An 18590-nucleotide genomic window follows, 5' to 3' on the forward strand; every position below is an offset into this window, starting at 1 on the left:
TACCAGCATGTCGACTATAGTTCACAGTGTTACATCAGCTTTACCACCACTATCCCTTCTCTCATCAGCTGATTCTGTACAATCACCTGTTTTTTAAAAATTGTTTAATATACACCTTTTTAAGTAGACTATGTCTGTTAATACTATATTCATAGTATTCGATTAGGTCATTAAGAAGACCACCTCGCCATGTTGGTAGGTGAGCTGTAACTCTGACTGTGCTCTGATAGAGCTCTCCTTTACTGCAGTTAGAACACTGCAGGTGGATATAAACCAAGCAAAATAGGCCAGAATGACTAAAAAGATTTAAAGACATGTAAACACTTAAGATGCAGTGTCCAGAAAACGCTTTGAGAAGATTTGTATTTGTATAGCCTGCACATCTCCAGAGTTCAGAACATTACAGTGCGTGATATTTTATAAAAACTAATAAAAGTGCCTACCAAAGCTGTCAAGGCTCTTAAATAATAAACTCATACATATAAGCTTTAGTTAGCTTCCTCTTCGCAGCTCCTCGTTTGAATCTTCCGTTCCATCTTAAATAGTGCTTCAGTTACACTGAGGTGCCTTAAACGCAGAACGAATTTCGACAGTTAGCTAATATGGATTCAGCATCGGCTCACCTCAATAAATGCATCATTTTACCTCAATAAATTGTCTTTAATCAAAAAATACCTCAAACTTTCGCTTGGAGACGTTTAGTGAGCACCTAACGAGTAGCACAGCGAAGCTAGTCAGCAATTGGAGCTGCTGAACGCGTCTCCCAGGCTGATCTAACGCTGATCTATCCCAAACCACACATTTCTGTACTTCACCTACTACACTAATGAGTGCACTTCTTATCGTATACGCGCTATTTTGCATACTATTTAGTGTGCTAGTATGCGGTTTGGAACGCGAAATAATAACGCCGCGGGAAATAAGCCGTGTACATTTTATCTTTCATTTGTCATCACATGAGTCAGTACAGTCAAATTCATTGGTGCAACGCGTTTCACTGCCTTTGCTGGGTTGTTTATGGCTTTATCTGATTTCAAACAGCCACAATTCTGCTGAATGACCTAAATGGTGGCCTCGCGATTGTGACGTCATCGGAATACTCTCTATTAAGAACATATCAGCGCTGTTAAGTGAAATGGTATGTGTGTGACGCCATATTTAAACAACGACACTATGACGTCATCACATCAAGAGCCCAAATCCAGTAGTATATAAATAGATGCAGTGCCAACACTTCATTTTTCACTTCGACAATGATGGGGAGAGGACTGATAGAGAAATTCTCGCTTTTGCGCTGCTATCTCTGCCTTCTGTGCTGTTCTGATGTGTCCGTGATTGAAGACGCTCATGGACCCCGAGAGTGCATCTCGGAGGGTCCTCGGCGAGATTCCTCACCAGACACGTCGAACTCCTCGTCACAGACTCGAGAGCTCCAGGAACTCTGCCAGAAGACTGTTTCAGAGCAGCTCAAGCAGAGCACCAACAACGCTGACCTACAAGACTTGGCGCAGACGAAAACTGTCCAGATTGTGTTCGATGACAACAACACGCATCCGGTGCTGGTGTGGGATCTAGAAACAGAAGAAGAGCTGAAGAAAGAATAGACCACCTATAGGTGTACACACTTAAAAATATGGTTTTCAAGGGTGATTTTCAAACTGGTTCAATGTAGCACCAAAAAGGGTTCTTCTACTGTTACGATTTAAAGGGTAATCAGTGTTGGAGTTATTTGACAGTGTTGATCAGTGTAAACCCAACTCTGCCCACAAATTTCACTTCTTCTGCTGGAGACAAGGAGACACATACCGGTGCCATATTCCTCCTCTCATGCAGTTTATGCGGTAAGTGTTAATTCAGTCTTACTGAATACATTTTACACTGATGCTGTGAAATGCATTTTATACAATGAGTTGGTCCCCGCTTTGCAGCTATAACACTTTCCACTCTTCTGGGAAACTCTCTGAAAGATTTTGGAGTGTGTCTGTGGTAATTTTTGCCCATTCATCCAGAAAAGCATTTGTGAGTTCAGACTGTGATGTTGGACGAGAGGGCCTGGCTTACAATTCAAAGGTGTTTGATAGGGTTGAGGTCAGGGCTCTGTGTGGGCCATTGAAGTTCTTCCACACCAAACTCACCCAACCATGACTTTATGGAGCTCACTTTGTGCACTGGGGCAGTCTTGCTGGAACAGAAAAGGGTCTTCCCCAAACTGTTCCCACGAAGTTGGAAGCATACAATTGTTCCAAAATGTTTGGGTGTGCTAAAGCATTAAGTTTTCCTTTACTGGAACTAAGGGGCCTCAGCCAACCCCTGAAAAACAACCCCATAGCATTATCCCTCCTCCACCAAACTTTACAGCTGGCAGAGTGCAGTCAGGCAGGTAATGTTCTTCTTGCGTTCACCAAACCCAGACTCATCCATTAGACTGCCAGATAGAGAAGCGTGATGCGTCACTCCACAGAAAGCATTTCCACTGCTCCAGTGGCGGCGTGCTTTACACCACTCCATCCAACACTTGGCGTTGTGCTTGGTAATGCAAGGCTTGCATGTAGCTGCTCAGCCATGGAAATCCGTGCTGTGAAGCTCCCGATGCACAGTTTTTTGCTGATGTTAATGCCAGTGGAGGTTTTGAGTTATTGAGTCAGCAGAGCGTTGGTGATTTTTATGCACTATGCATCTCAGCACTCAGTGACCCCTCTCTGTAACTTTACATGGTCTGTCACTTCATGGCTGAGTTGCTGTGGTTCCCAAACGCTTCCACTCACAGCTGATTGTGGAATGTCTAGGAGGGATGAAATTTCACAAACTGACTTGTTGCAACAGTGGCATCCTATTGCAGTACCATGCTTGAATTCAGGGAGCCCTTTAGAATGACCCATTCTTTGCACAAATGTTTGTGAAGGCAGACTGCATGGCTTGGTGCTTTTTTTTTAAAGCAGGGAAACTCTATACAACACATTCTCCAACAATCTGAAGAACCATTCCACCAGGCACAGAACCATTCAATCAAGCGTATGGTGCTATATAGAATTCATGGTTCTAAATAGAACCATTCCCTTTACTAAAGAACCTTTGAAGAACCATCTTTTTAAGTGTGTACACTTTCTGCACCTCACTATGAAGACGGACATGGACATCTAGCCCAGCTTTTTCGCTTCATAAAATAAAAGTGAGAATGCTTCTATTTTTGTCTTATTTCATTAAAATAAACAAGAAATTCTGCTACTGTTATCAGGATTTTGGCAAATAAGGGATTTGTTAATGGACAAAATAAACTTGTTACTTTAAGTGAAGATAAGAATGTTTTTATTATTATAAAAAGCTACTGAGGGTCCTCCAAGCTGTAACTCATGTATGGTTTATTTGAGCTGGTTTTATCCCTCTTTTTCAAATATGCCAAACTCTGTGAAATTTTTCATCAAGCTCTGCTTACAAGTGAATTTTCATGGATTTTGTGGGCACTTGTGCTGAAAATGACCTTTCAACGTAAAAAAAATGCCTATTCACATTCTTCAACGTCCCTGCTTGCAGTCTGAGCAGACAGATAGAATAAAGACTGTAAACATGTTCTCAATCAGCCTGCTCAGTCTGAATCTGTTTCATTCATCTGAGCGGTCAGCTGCTGAAGTTCTAAACTTTAGAAAAAGCTCGTAAGTCACCCGAATTCACAAGTCAGGACTGACACCACCTGCAGCCGAGAGGATGCTCAGTCACCTCAGTTAATCAACTGCAGTCCAGCTTTACTGTGGAGAGTTACTGTGGGGCAGAGAGCGGTAAAGTTGGTTTTCTCATGGAAAGAAAAAAAAAAAGTGGAAAAATTATCACACCTACATTCAGTCACCCCTGAGAACACAAAGAACAAAATACAACTAAATTATATTTAAATTTTGCTGAATATAAAGACTCCGAAGCTGGTTCATAAACTGCGCTCCAAATTACTGTGCATTTTCTGAATCAGACATGGAGGAGTTTATACATCATTCACACTTGTCTCTAAGCAACTTTGATGAGTAAGGGTCAGTGACCATAAAGGGGGACTTTTACATTCTCATCCTTACTTCTGTGGTGGCCTGTACAGCAGGCCGAGACAATGTGATTTTTTTATGCTATATGTAAGTTATAGTAATAGGTTTAGTTGTTCCTTCAATGCTTCAGTTAATGGAATACTACACGTTATGTGCACCTTACTATAGTTATGAGTAGAAATAATAATGTACTTGAAAGATCAAAGCTAATGTGCTTTACTGGGTTATTCTTAAACCTGCACTATGTAACATTTAGGGAATTGGAAACCTCTCTGGTGAAAATATGTAACTGCACAAAACATTCTGCAATGTTTGGTGTGCTTTGGACCCCAACAAGTGGATGAATCTGAGTTGAAAGAGTATACAAAGAGTGTAACAGTTTAATGCTGATTTTGAATTTGAGACCTAAACATTGAGCCAGACCTTTTTTTGAGCAGAAAACAGAATAAAACAGATGTTTGTCACCTATGTAAATTTCATAATGAAGAGATGAAATAAATAAAAACTATTTATTCATCACAAAATTACATTTATTTCTTGGTTATAAAAATATATTTCATGTCACACCGTCATGACAACTCCGACTTATGAAGTGATTCCAGTAAATCTTGACAGTTGTAGGATTGTGCAATAGCCTTCATACTCTCAAATGCCTTGATGGTCCCAAGAAGAATCACCACATCTGATAGAACAGCCCTGTAGGAGAAGAAACCACAACAGAGTTAGAGCCTACAGTGACGTCTAGAACATCATGTGGGAGAAGATGAGTGAAAAGGGCTGTTTCTTAACTTGACTTTATATTGAAATAGGTAAGAAAGCTGAGCCGATATGACATTGCATTCCTTTAGAACAGATTCTCTTGCCAATGTTTTGCGTTTGCTATCCAATTCTTTGCTTTCCATGGAATACAAGTAGTTTTGATGACACCTACTACTGAACATATGAGTGAAATCTATGCTCCCATTAACTGTTATCAGGCCGCAACAGTCAATTATTCATGTTAATTGACTAATACTCGATTAATCAGCTTAATAGTGGCCAGTAAATATGAAGAGCTCTAACAATAAAACACTGGCAATGTCCGTACAAATAGAGGGACCCATCCCAAAGAGCCGAATTACAACCATGGAAAAAAAACTCACTTTGAGCTAAAATAAGTAAAACAAACAAAAAAAAGTCATATAATGATAAATATGTAGATTAACATGGTAACAGGCTGCAGCATCATTTAACTGGTTTAAGATTTTAACATACAGAGCTGAAGCAAGGGTTAATGCAAGTTTAGGAAGGAGGCAGCTCTAGCTGTGTTGTAACATACCACTATCTTACATTGTTAGTTCACTTCGGCTACAATAGTCTCAAGAGCTGTGCTTCACAAACAAATGGTTTGTGAATCTATGCAAATGTTTTGTAAGGAAACGCAAAATTACTGCGAGAGAACACAATCTCTCTCTTGGTTCCTTAGAAAGTGCCTTTCAAAGCCTTTGTTGTAAAGTGTCAAAGAACAAACTTGTTTCACAAGACCTGCAGCTGGCTGTGTCCTTGTTGTCTTTACATAACAAATGTGTCGTCTGCACAAGGTGCTTGCTGAAGTTTTGAAGCTGAGGTAGAGATGATCCAGCACTGAGATCCATAAACCATGACTTTGGAAAACAATCAGTGACCTGTTGGACAACATTCAGTCACTTTACAGATGCAATTACTAACAAGAAAAGCTAATGTGCTCAAAACAGCTTTTATCTGTTTTATGCTATACATAGCACAAGTACCTTTTTGCATTTCTGGATGACGTGCTTTGGACTGGACTCGTTGAGAAGGGTCATCATTAAGTACCGATTAAGAAGTCTGTCCAGCATCAGCTCCTTCAGAACACTCTGAGCAACCAAACCATCCCATAATGCCATGTTTCCAAGCAGCTGAAAAAAAAAACAAAAATATAATGTCTACCGCAACAAAGTACAAAAGTCTGGGCAATATTTATCTGGACCTGAAATAATCCAAAGTAATCACACAAGCAAAGAACAAGAATATCTGAGGCAAATAATACAAGCATTAAACTTTACTTGAGCATCTGATTTTTAAACTGTTGGTGGTGTCAGTGCAAGGACATGGCCGAGAAATTAAACTCTATCAGAAATATCTGTCAAATTAACAAAGATGGCAAAATATCACACTGCTATTCACCTAAATGTGTACTATTCAGTTGGTAATTCATGACTTGATAAGTGTAGCTGCTTGTGTCTCCTTGTATGACTTCCAGTAAATGACATGTCTGTAATCTAACCAACTTCAGATGACCTGTTTATCTTTGTCTTTGCACTGCTTAGTTCTTTGCTGGGGTCTTTCATAAGTGAGAATGAGGACTTTGTCTCTGATTCTACTTCTAGTGTTTGAGAGAAGGTCTTTATATTCAAGTGCCCCGGACTCAGTGCCAACAGAGGTCAGTTCATTTGTTGTGTTTGTTGGTCTGAGTGGAGGATTAAAAGAAAAACGTTGTACCTTAACAGCCCACCAAAACTGTCGGTTCTGAAATTGGAATTGCAGTGAAGACTTGTTGTCCAAATAGCTGAAAGATGCAAATAGTTAAACAGAATTAATTTTAAAAGATCTTACACAATGTTAAAACAATAACCTTTCACATTAGCCAAACAATTCCCATTTTCCTCCAATGTCTGGTACCATAAATTCTAATACGTTTTACTACCAGTGATATTACTGCAGTAGTCGTATATGAAAACACCACTAATTTCACTAATTTCATTTGATTTTCCACCTAATTTATCAATAACTCTCCTCTACTGCATAAGAAAAATCAATGTAAGAGAGCAAATCTTATCACAGGCATATGCTATATATGCAAATTGATATTTGCATTGATGGAATAGAGAGGGACATTGTGTTAACCTATTAGGGGTTATTGTAATAACCTAGTAGGGAAAGATGGCAAAGATAAACCTTAAAGCCTTTTATTTACACAATATAAACAATAACAATGCAAATAATTACAATACAAACTATTAATAATAACAAAATGTCAGCATGAACTCCAATGTTTCAATGTTCCATTTAAACATTGCTATGCCAAAGAAAACAAGGGCCTCTTGTATGCTTACATTTTTGGGTAAAGTGGGATGAAGATATCGTTATCTACAGCACTCCTCAATCTCTGGACAACAGCTTCTATAAAGGCCTGTGGGAATCATATGAAACATATCAAACTATGTTAAACTTTCCAAAAGAGCTCATTTAAACCAGCAAAAAGAACTGCAGTATAATACCTTGGCAGGTTTGCTTTGTCCACTAGCAAAAACAGAGTAATCCTCTTGTATTCTCTGGCAAAGTGCTGTGAGACATTGGGACTGTTGCGAAGACAAAGGGTCCCACACAAGCTCCACAAAACCTTTGGGGGCGTACAAAGCAAAACATTAAAATACTGGATTATTAATTAAATTGTTAGAGAAGATTTGACGAATTTAAAGTAAAATGTGAAGAAAGTAGGACTGGGCAAAATGGCAAAAATAAAACATCACAATACTTCAAAACAAACTCAAACTAAACTGACTGATTTGAAAACACTTTTTGACAATTGAAAACAACATGGTGATACACGTTCTACAATGAAAGACAGAGAGTGCCCTCTATTCAGAGTGACAAATCACATACTTGGATTTAAGACCCTTCTTAGCTTTGGAAATTAGGCACTTACCTTGAATTTTGGGTAGGACAGTCTTTTCTACGATAGCAGGCAGCGTTTTCTTATCAGCATTTTCAGATTCCTCATAGCCTTGCCCATGACAGAACTTCTCCACAGCAGAGTACCATGGCAATGCTTCAAAATCCTCGCCCTCTGCCTATGAGAGAATAATTTATAAAGCTCATGCAAGTTTTTCAGAATCACATGTCCAGCACTGACAAATCACAAAATAGACTAGATTTATGGGTGCACAATACATCAGCGGTTGATTTTGGTCAATAAATGGGAAAACTGACTTATTATTAATATTGGCCTGGTATGGGAACTACAGTCGATCATTACAGCTGATAGCTTGATGCACCACAATCAGGCGTGGAGCTGAAGTCTGCAGGATGGTAGATCTGAAGGAGCAGCGTTGGTGACTACTGGCATAAAGGATAACACTGGAGATTCCCCATCCAGACAGAAATGCCACTGCTAAACCAATACAAGCCCCTGGGGAGGATTCCTAACATTATGTTTGTGTGCCATTGTAAGCTGCAGTGGATAAGAGTGTTTGCTAACTATTTAAATGTTTATAATAAGGATCGTATCTGATGTCTGATTTAGCACTGTAAAATTAGGTAATAAGCCATCATCTAACCTCACAGCACTTTATATAGAGATTATAGTGTGAATTTCTTTTAAAGAAAAATTATAAATTATTAATACCATTGGCTTCCAAAGGTATTCTCAGTTATTGTTATTTGCCCAGAAAAGACAAATAAGTGCATTCCTATATGTATTTAGCAAAAAAAAAAACTTTGCTTTTCTGGTAAATAAATGAAAATTAACTAATATGAAAACAAAAACTACTGAATAAAGTAGCAGAAAGTAGCAGTAGTGAAGAAAACAGTGATTGAAGATACCTTCAGAGGGTCCCAACCAATAAGCTGGTGTCGTATCAGAGGAGCTAGAAGTTTAGGAAGGCACAGACCAATGTAGGCATTGTTGTAAGACTCTGGAAAGGAGACCCGCCATTCATCAAACCTGGACAAGATTTTCTTCACATCAGAGAAGTCCTCCTGAACATCAGCAAAAATCTCCTGAGATCTCTTTAGTATGTCAGCTGTGGAGGAACAGTACAGATTCAGCATTAACATCTGTTGTCTGAACACACAGTATTTTCACTCAGTTTCATTACATGAGTATAAAGCTGCAAGTGAACGTCCTCCCAGTACATACAGTCAAGTTTAAACACTCGGACAAATTATATGTTTTGTTGATTTTCTTAGTGATTAACACATCCTCTACAGGGACTTAAATATGGCATTTTCTGCAATTTTCATAGCACTATTTTTATTTATTTGCTGAATTTTACATATTTTAAAAAACAAAACATTAAAGTGCCATAATTTTACACAGGCCACATTTTATATCTTAGTTTTTTTTTTTCAAATATGTTAAATTCAGAAAATGAACAGTAAATGTGCATTAAAATGTGCAGGAGTGTTTGACCAGCGTGACAAGGATGCCCAAACCTTTGCATACAGCTGTATACTTGTATGGGAATGGTGAGCTGACACACACACACACACACACACACACACACACAGGATACAGGATACAAATGCAGTAAAATGAATACATTAAAGATATTTAAGATATTTTAAGGCGGTAGCCCAGCCTCACCTAAACATACTGTTCTTCCCTAGTACAATAAATATGTTATCCAAATCCTTTTTTTAAAGCTATGATCCACAGATTTTGATTTGAGAAAATGTGAATGTGAAAATGTGAGACAGTTTTGTTTCAATGCAAGAAACCCTTTTAAAAAGCCCCACCTCTTTTGCTCTGCAGCTCTGCCTCTTGCTCTGCTGTTGGTTCCAAATCAGCTGGGACACTCCCACAATCATCTTCTAAGCGCACACTAGAATAGGAACAGAAATGGGGACATAAACAACATTTCACAAAAAGACAGCTAGTTCTGCACATCAACTGACTGAAAGCTAACTCACCTGTCTTTATGTGGGCCAGTCCCCAATGCCTCCCCGTTACTGTTTGTATTGGTGCTGTCTATAACAAATGAAAGAGAAGAAAACTTGAGTATTTTCCACATAAAGGACGTGAAATCTTCAAGAAGACAGCAGTAGATGATCAATGCAACTATACCTGTGACTTTATTACATAATTGCAATTATTTGAGATGATTACAATCATCTATTTCCACATTAGATTTCACAATAATACTAAGCTGCAACAAACTAAATATGTATGTACCCAAATGTGTGTGTTGGGTTGAGGCAAATACATGTAAACAAAAGAAAGCAGTAAATGCATTCATTGAGACATCATGCAAACAAAAAAGTTCACACTTCTAACGTGGTGCTCTAACATGTTTAGAGGGCAGCATGAGTCGTGTTTTTATTTGTTATCTATGTAGCTAATTCTAATGTTTTTAGCTTGTATGCTAGCAGAACCATTTTTTTGCTTATATTTTCACTCTCAAGAAATAAGTTTTGCTGGACTTTACACACGATTCTGTCTAACTGTAGATATTTGTGAGTGTGTGGGTGCCCAACAGTGTGGATTTGACAGTACCATCAATGTTAGCTACTAAGTAAACATAGCAAAGAACTTAAGTAAATATAGCAAACGTTAATTTCAATTATTTATATGCCATTTAAGAATATTTCATGATCATGACAGGCCAAAATGCAACAATGATAAATGCTCCACAAGAATCAGCATAAAAACTCTTAATAATCTCCATGAATGACAAACACTTTTCTAATTTCAACCTGCATTAAATGTTTTTTAAATCCCAGATGAAACAGACATATGGTGTATGCTTCCACTTACAGGTTAACTGCTGAAGGCGTGTGGACTCCTGTTGTACTGCCTGCCTACTTTGAGATAACAGCGACTCTGCCTGGTCAATATACAGACTGTGCATGTCCAGTTCCACTGAGTTTATTGAGGCCATCTGAAAAACCACAATACATCACATTACAACTACCTGAAAACTCAACACTTTTGCCCAAGACAGAGACGTGATGACAGATGTATTCATTGTATTATTACTTCTTAAGTAATATACAGCAGTATTTCACTTTCACTTTTTGGCACTATGGTGATTTGCCATTAGTATACATCCACTTTTAAACATGTTGCAACAACCAAAAAACTGTCTCATTTCTGTATAAATGCTTAAAATCTTTTTAGTAAATTTTTACATGCACATAACAGCCAAACAAGCACTAGGAATGTAAAAAGTCAGAGTTTGAAAAGTTCCTAGTTGTCATACAGTGCTTAAAATTATTCCTAAATTCTGAGATAAGGATGCTTCTCCTGACCTTCTCAGACAGGCACTCCAGCAGGTTCCGAGAAAAGACGTTCATGCTGCGGTAAAAGAGGAGCTGTTCATTAGCAGAGTGGTTCTCCAGGTTCTCTAGAGAGCTTCTGGCACTCTCCATGTCCAGCTGCATCCTCCTGAGCTCAGCCTCCCGTGCCCTGTGGACTTCCTTCAAACATTCCAGTCTAGAGAAGTGCAAAGACATGCTATGAAAGTCAGCAGGTTATGGATAATTCGTTCCACAGGTTAATAACCATTTAGTCATGTCAGGTGAAGACTTTGGCTATTGTCTGCACTTGATAAGTTCTGTCATGGACAAGGTTATGAAGAGTCCAGGATGTTAGCATACTAACCATACTGCCCAAAATGCCCCTCAAAAAGTACTTCAACTCATCTGCATAGGCTTAGAGAAGTTCTTTTTCCAAAGAATCAATGATGCTACATGATTTATTTTCCCCTTTTTGAGGATCAATCTTTCTGCTGCCTGAAAGGCTTTAGTACAAAAACTACCTTACAGTGAGTCCTCAACCATTGGCAATATCATAACTCTGGAATGACACCCTTGAGAAGCCTTTATTCAAATACAGGGTGCAAAAAATGCTGTTTTAATAACCATCATTATATGCTCAAGCAAGAATTTATAAGGACCTACTTTCCAGTGATTCTTTTCTTTATAATATCAATGCTGACTGGTGGGAGTGTCTCAGGGATGTCAACCATTTTCTTCTGCCTGAGAGGCCTGAAATGATCTCTGCTTTGCTTCTAAAGACAAAAGCCAGTCAGTACAATCATTATTATGATTGAATTCTTGGAAAATCCCTATATCACCTTAGTAGTATCTGACGTTATCTTTTCTTCCAGAATGAAGATATTTACCTGGTGTCTTTTAACTCCTTTCCCTATCTGCTGCTCCTCCCATAGGTGTTGGTCTTCCTCCACCTGGCTATCAGAGCCACTCCCTTCACTCCCACTCTCACCTACACACAAAAAATAAAACAAAACAAATATAATACAGATATTAAAATATATAAATGGCTTTACTTTCCAAAGCTCTATTACTGTATATGACAGGTAACACCTGAAAAGACACTATGATTCCTCGGTCTGTGTATATTATATTATATTCCATATCTTACCCATTTTCTGAGCCATTCGTTCTCTAAGCGTTCTGGATTTGGGTGCAAACTGGATTCTGCGTTCATGATCGTCTGGCTCATCATCACTGTCATGTTCCCTATCGCTCTGGTCCTCCTCTCCGTCTACAGACCCTGGAGTGCTTTCCCGATCACCATCCAGTGGAATGTAATCTCGCTGGGTTCTGGCTCTCCTCCTCTGCTCCTTAGCTGCATGGACTTGCTTGGCATCAGGGATGTTAACTACAGAGGACACACCATGGAAAGCTATGTCACTTGCTTATTCAGTAATCCCTGAAGTTCCAAAAATGAGACTGGCTTCAGTACCTTTCTGTGGTTTAGAAGAAGAGTTGGAAGAGCTGGAAGACGTAGACTTAGTTTTGCTGTCGCTGTCGCTATCTGGAGGCATCTCCTCAGCAGAACTGCCAGCACTGCTAGCCAAGCACTCATTAAGATCCACATCTCTGGAACCTAAAAAAGAGTGGATGTGCAATGTGTATAAAAACCAAACAGAGGCCTATTTTGTTATAGAACTATATAGCTTTGCTTATTAAATCAGGAATGGGTCACACTTTGCTGTGGAGGTGTCAACTTGATGGGCGATTCCTCTTTTTTGCGAGCTTGGAAAATCACAGCTTTATTGATAGACCTTTTCACTTTGAAGTCACATTCCTCATTACCTGTGGAATAGAGGTTCATTTTAGCAACACACACTAAACCACAACTCAGACAGAGTGCTCCTATTAAGCGCAAACACTTAGCTTATGCAAGAACAAGTCATACAAACAGATGCATTATTAAGTGTATCATTGGAGTGCGTTAAGAGAAACTGACCAAATTCAGGATTGGTTACATTAGAATTTTCCCTGCAACCTCTAAATCTTTTATGAATGAATGAATGAACGAGTGTGTGTGTATATGTATATATAGCTGTATATATACAGGTATTTTCAAATTATGTCAAAAACGGAAAAACTACAAAAATGGAGATAAAAGGTTTTCTTCTGACAGCAGCGATATGCTTTTTTTAGCAGTTGGAAAAAATAAATCATAAATAAATCCCCCAAAATGTTAAATTCAGTAAATAAACTGTAATTGTGCATTAAAATATGTAGAAATGTGCTCTCTGCAAAGGATGTGTTCATTTACTAATTTAGAAAATCAAAAAAATGTAATTTAACTATGGGTGCTCAAACGTCTGCATATGACTGTATATATTAGGAACACCATTCGAATACTGGGTAGAAGCTCTCTTTACTTTCAGAACAGCATGAGTTCTTTGTGGCATGGATTCAACAAGCTGCTGGGAACATTCTTTAGAGATTCTGGTCAATGCTGACATGACTACATCACATAATTGCTACAGATTTATCAGTTGCACATTCATACTGAGTATCTCCCACACTACCGCATCCTAACAGCGCTCTATTGGATTCAGATCTGACTGGGGACGCAATGAAATACACTGAACTCATTGTCATGATCCTGGAACCAGTTTGAGATTTGACTTGTGCTTTGTGAAAAGGCGCATTATCAAGCGTGAAGAAGCCATTAGAAGATGGGTAAATTGTGGCCATAACAGGAAGCACATGGGCAGCAGCAATACTCAGATACGCTGAGGCATTTAAATGATGCTCGACTGGTAACAATATTCACATGGATTCAAGCTGTTTATGCCAAATTCTGTATCTATCATCTGTGTGTCACTGCAGAAATTAAGATTTATCCAGCCAGATGACGTTTCTGAATTTTCAGCTGTCTAGTTTGAGTGAGCTTTTGGCTACTGTAGATTCAGACTCATGTTCTTGGCAGGCAGAAGTGGAACCTGACGTGGTTTGCCATGTTATGCATTCAGAGATTCTTTTCTGTTCACCTTTGTCGTAAAAAGTGGTTATTTGAGTAATTTAGCCATCCTGTTAGCTCAAACAATCTTGCCATGCTTCTCTGACCTCTCTCAACAACAAGGCATTTCCTCCCACAGAACTCCTGCTCACTATTGGTTTTCACACCATTCTGTGTGAATTCTAGAGACTATTGCGTATAAAAATAGCAGAAAATCGACACCAACAACATGATCAAAGTCACTTAAAGCACACTGTTTTCCTGATTCTGATGTTTGATGTGAACAAGAAATAAAGCTCTTGACCTGAGTCTGTATGATTTTATGTACTGTGCTGCTGCCACATGACAACTGGTTGATTGGATAACTGTATGACTGAGCAGCTCCACTTACCCTATAGGTGCACTTTGTAGTTCTACAGTTACAGACCATCTGTTTCTCTGCATATTTTTATTAGCCCCCTTTCATCCTATTGTTTAATGGTCAGAACCCCCACAGGACCACCACAAAGCAGGTATTATTTGGGTGCTGGATCATTCTCAGCACTGCAGTGACACTGATGTGCTGGTCTGAGTGGATCAGATGCAGCAGAACTACTGGAGTTTTTAAACACATCAGTGTCACTGCTGGACTGAGAATAGTCCACCAACCAAAAATGTCTGGCCAACAGTGTTCTGTGGGCAGCATACTGTGACTACTTATGAAGGACTAGAGGATGACCAACACGAACTGTGCAGCAACAGATGAGCTACTGTCTCTTACTTTACATCTACAAGGTGGACCAACAAGGTAGGTGTAAACAAGGTTGGGTCTATTTAAACACAGTATTTAAAACTGTGTTCCTTTTAGAAGTGGGCACAATACTTTTTCACATTTTCACAATATGTCTTATTTATTTTTCTGACATCTGAAAAGTTGGAACAGACAAAGTAGTGCCACATTTAAACAATGATATCAGAAACTATTAAATTAAATTATTTGTATTGAACATGTCACATACTACGGTGCAGAGCCCAACCGATATGAGCTAATCACAGATAAATTACGATTAGCGTTTATAACCACCTATGAATGACAATTAAAAAATAAATAAAAAGATGGAGGTCAGATCCTTCAGCCATGTTATGTGTGTTGTCATTGTGTAGTCTGCCCATCAGAGGGTGCTCTGCAACTTCCCTGTTGGCAACACATGTTCAGAATGCCCCAAATCACAATCAGCTGACTCAAGTGAAGTCGAGCTGAAATCATGCAAGTTCATGGTAAGTTGATAACTGTTGTGTAAAATGCATTATTTAAATAATAATAAAAATATCCCCATCACGTCTTCTCTTAGCCTTAATAAGCCTGGCAACATTCATGTCAGCCATGCCTGCTTTTGCTGCAGTAATGTGACGAATTGCACTACTTTGTCGAAATGTCCTACCGTAGGGCAAATTTATAGGTACCTCCATCCCTAAAACCTCTAGGTAGGATAACAGCTTAACTCACCATATCCAAAAATCTTGCCAGTATTAAAACTAAAAATCTCAAGTGAGTGTCTTGTTTAAATGTTCCCGAAAAAATGAGTAAGAGGCTGGCGAATGTCCTTATCTGAAAATGTTACCAGGATTAAAAGAATAATGAGGATATTTTGATAGTCTAAATCACCTTCACAGTGGGGTTAAGTAATAATATGACGCTAAGTTTGTTCCGAGTTAAAATGAAAAAGTCTCCATGCTATACTACTGATATGTGCATGCTCGGTAGGACAACGTTAGAACACCAGTGCTGTCAGGCAAACATCACAATTAGCCTATGTTCATCATTACGGTAGTTGAGTGGTGAGTGGTGTAGACTAAGCTGTTGACTAACTTGACTGTAGATTTATTTATGAAACAGTGTGGCAGATCTATCAAGTAAACAAACCACTGTCCTATCTTTTCTCCCTAGCTTGTCACTTCTATAAAGTCTCTAGCAACAGCACATACGGCAGCTTATCCTGCTGCTATTCTATGGGAATAGACCTCCGAGTCAGAAAGGCATCATTCCTCAAGCTAAATGACTTCGATTCTCGAGAAAAACCATCGTCATGACTCAGTCAGCACAAACACCGTCAGAAAAAAACTGGTAATGTTATACTGGCATTTATATAGAGATACATAATAGTTTTCTAAGTTACACGAACCAGTATATGCTCGACCGGCCTTGTGTTTGGTCTAATACCTTTTCACTGAGGCCGTTTGGTCTGACGGTGTTTGTGCTGACGTTCAGTTTCACCAGATCTGAGTCATGCCGATGGTTTTTCTCGAGACTCGAAGTCGTTTAGCTTGAGGAATGACGCCGTTCTGACTCGGAGGTCTAAGGACGTCCTAAAATATACCCCGTAACGCCGCCCAGTGCTAATTAACATATATTTGCATGTTGGTCAGTTTGTAAACGAAAAAGAAAAGTGGAAAATGTAAAGTAAATGTTCAGCAGGTGGCGCCGACATTCGTTTGCATTTGCCTTTTCATTCTGGTGCGTCAACGCCGAAAAACTGAATCGCAAACCGTCACTTTGCTGTTGATTTATCCATTTTACATTTTCATTTTGTCAGATATGCAGCCTGTCGCAATGAAAAAGAAATATGAACGTAAACACTACATTTTGATTTTAGTTTTGATGTGTATTCTGCATTTCATGAAGAAAAGCCAAAGCCAAAGCGAAGCTTGGATTTTCTTTTCTCTATTAGCTTTTTTATTTTAGATTTGGCCATGAAAAACCAGAATAACGACTAAAATGAAATGACAAATAGCTGTTTTACATTTATTTTTTATTTTTGTCATAAATGGCTCGTGCTCATGTGAAAAATGAAATTGCAAATGTAGGTATTTCATTTCATTTTCAATTATGGCAGGATATTGGCGCAGATGTTTGGAAAAAGAAATGGCAAAAAGAGGTTTGCATTTACATTTTATGGTTTTAATTTTAATTTCTTTTTTGGCTGGATTTGCCTCCCATACTATTCTACCCAAATGAAGAAAAAAAGAATATCGGTGGATATATTAGAGTTATCGGATTTTTAAATCCTCAAATATCGAAAGCGGTATAGGACTTTTAAGCCCGATATCGATCAAGCTCTACTACAGTACACTAAATCCAGTTAACTAAGACTAATTATGCTCTCTTTCTAGTCGAACAAGCAGTTGGGAAGTGTTTTTAAATACTGACCATGTCCACGATATGCTCAGAAAAGCATACTGTGACATACTGTCATGTAATTTATCACGGTACAGATAAATACTGCCAAACTGTCCAGATCTAGTTCCGTTAATAAATTCCTTTCTGGACCAAGTTGGTGGTTCTGAGACCACAATTATACAAATTTACATTTAACATGGGAGCGAACCTGTGTTTACGAACACGCCTCTCCTAAAGAAGTGATGAAGTTAACGTTAAGGTGTTTGTTTGTTTATAAAGCCCGTTAGCCGTCCGTGTCTCTACGAGTCTCAGTGAGCTCAGTGAGCGAGGCTGAGAGGTGGAGCAGCTGACTGACTCTCACCGTCTTTATCTTCAGTGAAGCTGAGAGTCTGAGTGCTGGGCGGCTCTCTGCTCCTCCTGGATGAGGCCGAGGCTGAAGGTTCCTCCGAGTCCTCCGCTCCGCTGGAGTCTGATCTGGCGCTCTGCTGAGGAGCTGTTGTGTTCGGTTTAGAGCTGCACCAAATCCCTCTACGCGGCTCGTTTAAATGCTTCGACGAGTCCGTTTGGTTACTGTCTTCACGGCCTCCTGCTTGTCCTTCATCCTCCTCGCTGGACTCTCTGCGCTGTCTGAAGTTCCTCCGTGTTTTCTTGTTGAACATGCTGCTTCAAATATGAACGGCAAAACAACGCACCGGGGTGAGCAACATTCTACTTCCGAGTCAGGATCAGGGATCCTAACTTCAAAATAAGAGTCCTCTCACCTCTCCTGTTCGAGTATATCAGGATATTTTTTATTTTAACTTGGAAACATTCAGACCCACCGGAGGAAGGACGTATGTCTATTTTTCTAAAGGGCTTCATATGTGTTTCATATGTGTGCACAGCTTTACTTTGAATTACGTTGGCTTGAAAAATCCAACTTACTGTTCTTCGCAATCCTCTTATTATTATTATTCTACGCTCAAAATATAAAATGTAAAGGGATCCGTACGGTTTTGGTAAATTAATCGTTCAAAGACGATATTTTTCCCATAGTAAATGAATGGGCGGAATGTTCGGGACATTCAAATCTACCTGCCACACGGGATGTCACAATGCACATCTCTCACACAGACACTCGTACACAGTACACACAGACTCACACGCTTCCAGCCTAATACACAGCAATATCAGCACAAATAATGAATTTAAGGTGATATTGTTTTTAAAGTGACATTGCATTTAGGTAGCACTGAATTTAAGGTGGCACAGAATTTAAGGTGTAACTTCATTTAAGTTGGCACAGAGTTTAAGGTGGAACTCCATTAAAGGTAGCACTAAAATTAAGGTGGCACAGAATTTAAAGTGGAACTCCATTTAGGGTGGCACAGTATTTAAGGTGGAACCCCATTTAAGGTGGCACTAA

The 18590-nt window shown here is 39.0% G+C and overlaps 1 protein-coding gene across 1 annotated transcript; it reads right to left on the reverse strand.

Annotated features, from left to right (window-relative positions):
* Window positions 1–4526: 4526 nt before the first annotated feature.
* On the reverse strand, window positions 4527–17896 carry gcfc2 (GC-rich sequence DNA-binding factor 2). The gene is made up of 18 exons (XM_036592736.1): window positions 17547–17896; window positions 12759–12866; window positions 12514–12657; window positions 12190–12429; window positions 11930–12030; window positions 11706–11815; window positions 11055–11238; window positions 10561–10684; window positions 9717–9774; window positions 9543–9628; window positions 8628–8827; window positions 7732–7876; window positions 7304–7425; window positions 7139–7215; window positions 6525–6591; window positions 5795–5941; window positions 5550–5689; window positions 4527–4721 (listed from the first exon to the last, which is right to left on the reverse strand). Exons 1-18 carry the CDS (start codon window positions 17842–17844, stop codon window positions 4595–4597), a joined length of 2478 nt encoding a protein of 825 aa, XP_036448629.1. The 5' UTR covers window positions 17845–17896; the 3' UTR covers window positions 4527–4594.
* Window positions 17897–18590: the final 694 nt, after the last annotated feature.

Source organism: Colossoma macropomum, unplaced genomic scaffold (genome assembly GCF_904425465.1).
Source record: "Colossoma macropomum unplaced genomic scaffold, Colossoma_macropomum, whole genome shotgun sequence".
In the NCBI taxonomy this organism is placed as follows: Eukaryota; Metazoa; Chordata; class Actinopteri; order Characiformes; family Serrasalmidae; genus Colossoma; species Colossoma macropomum.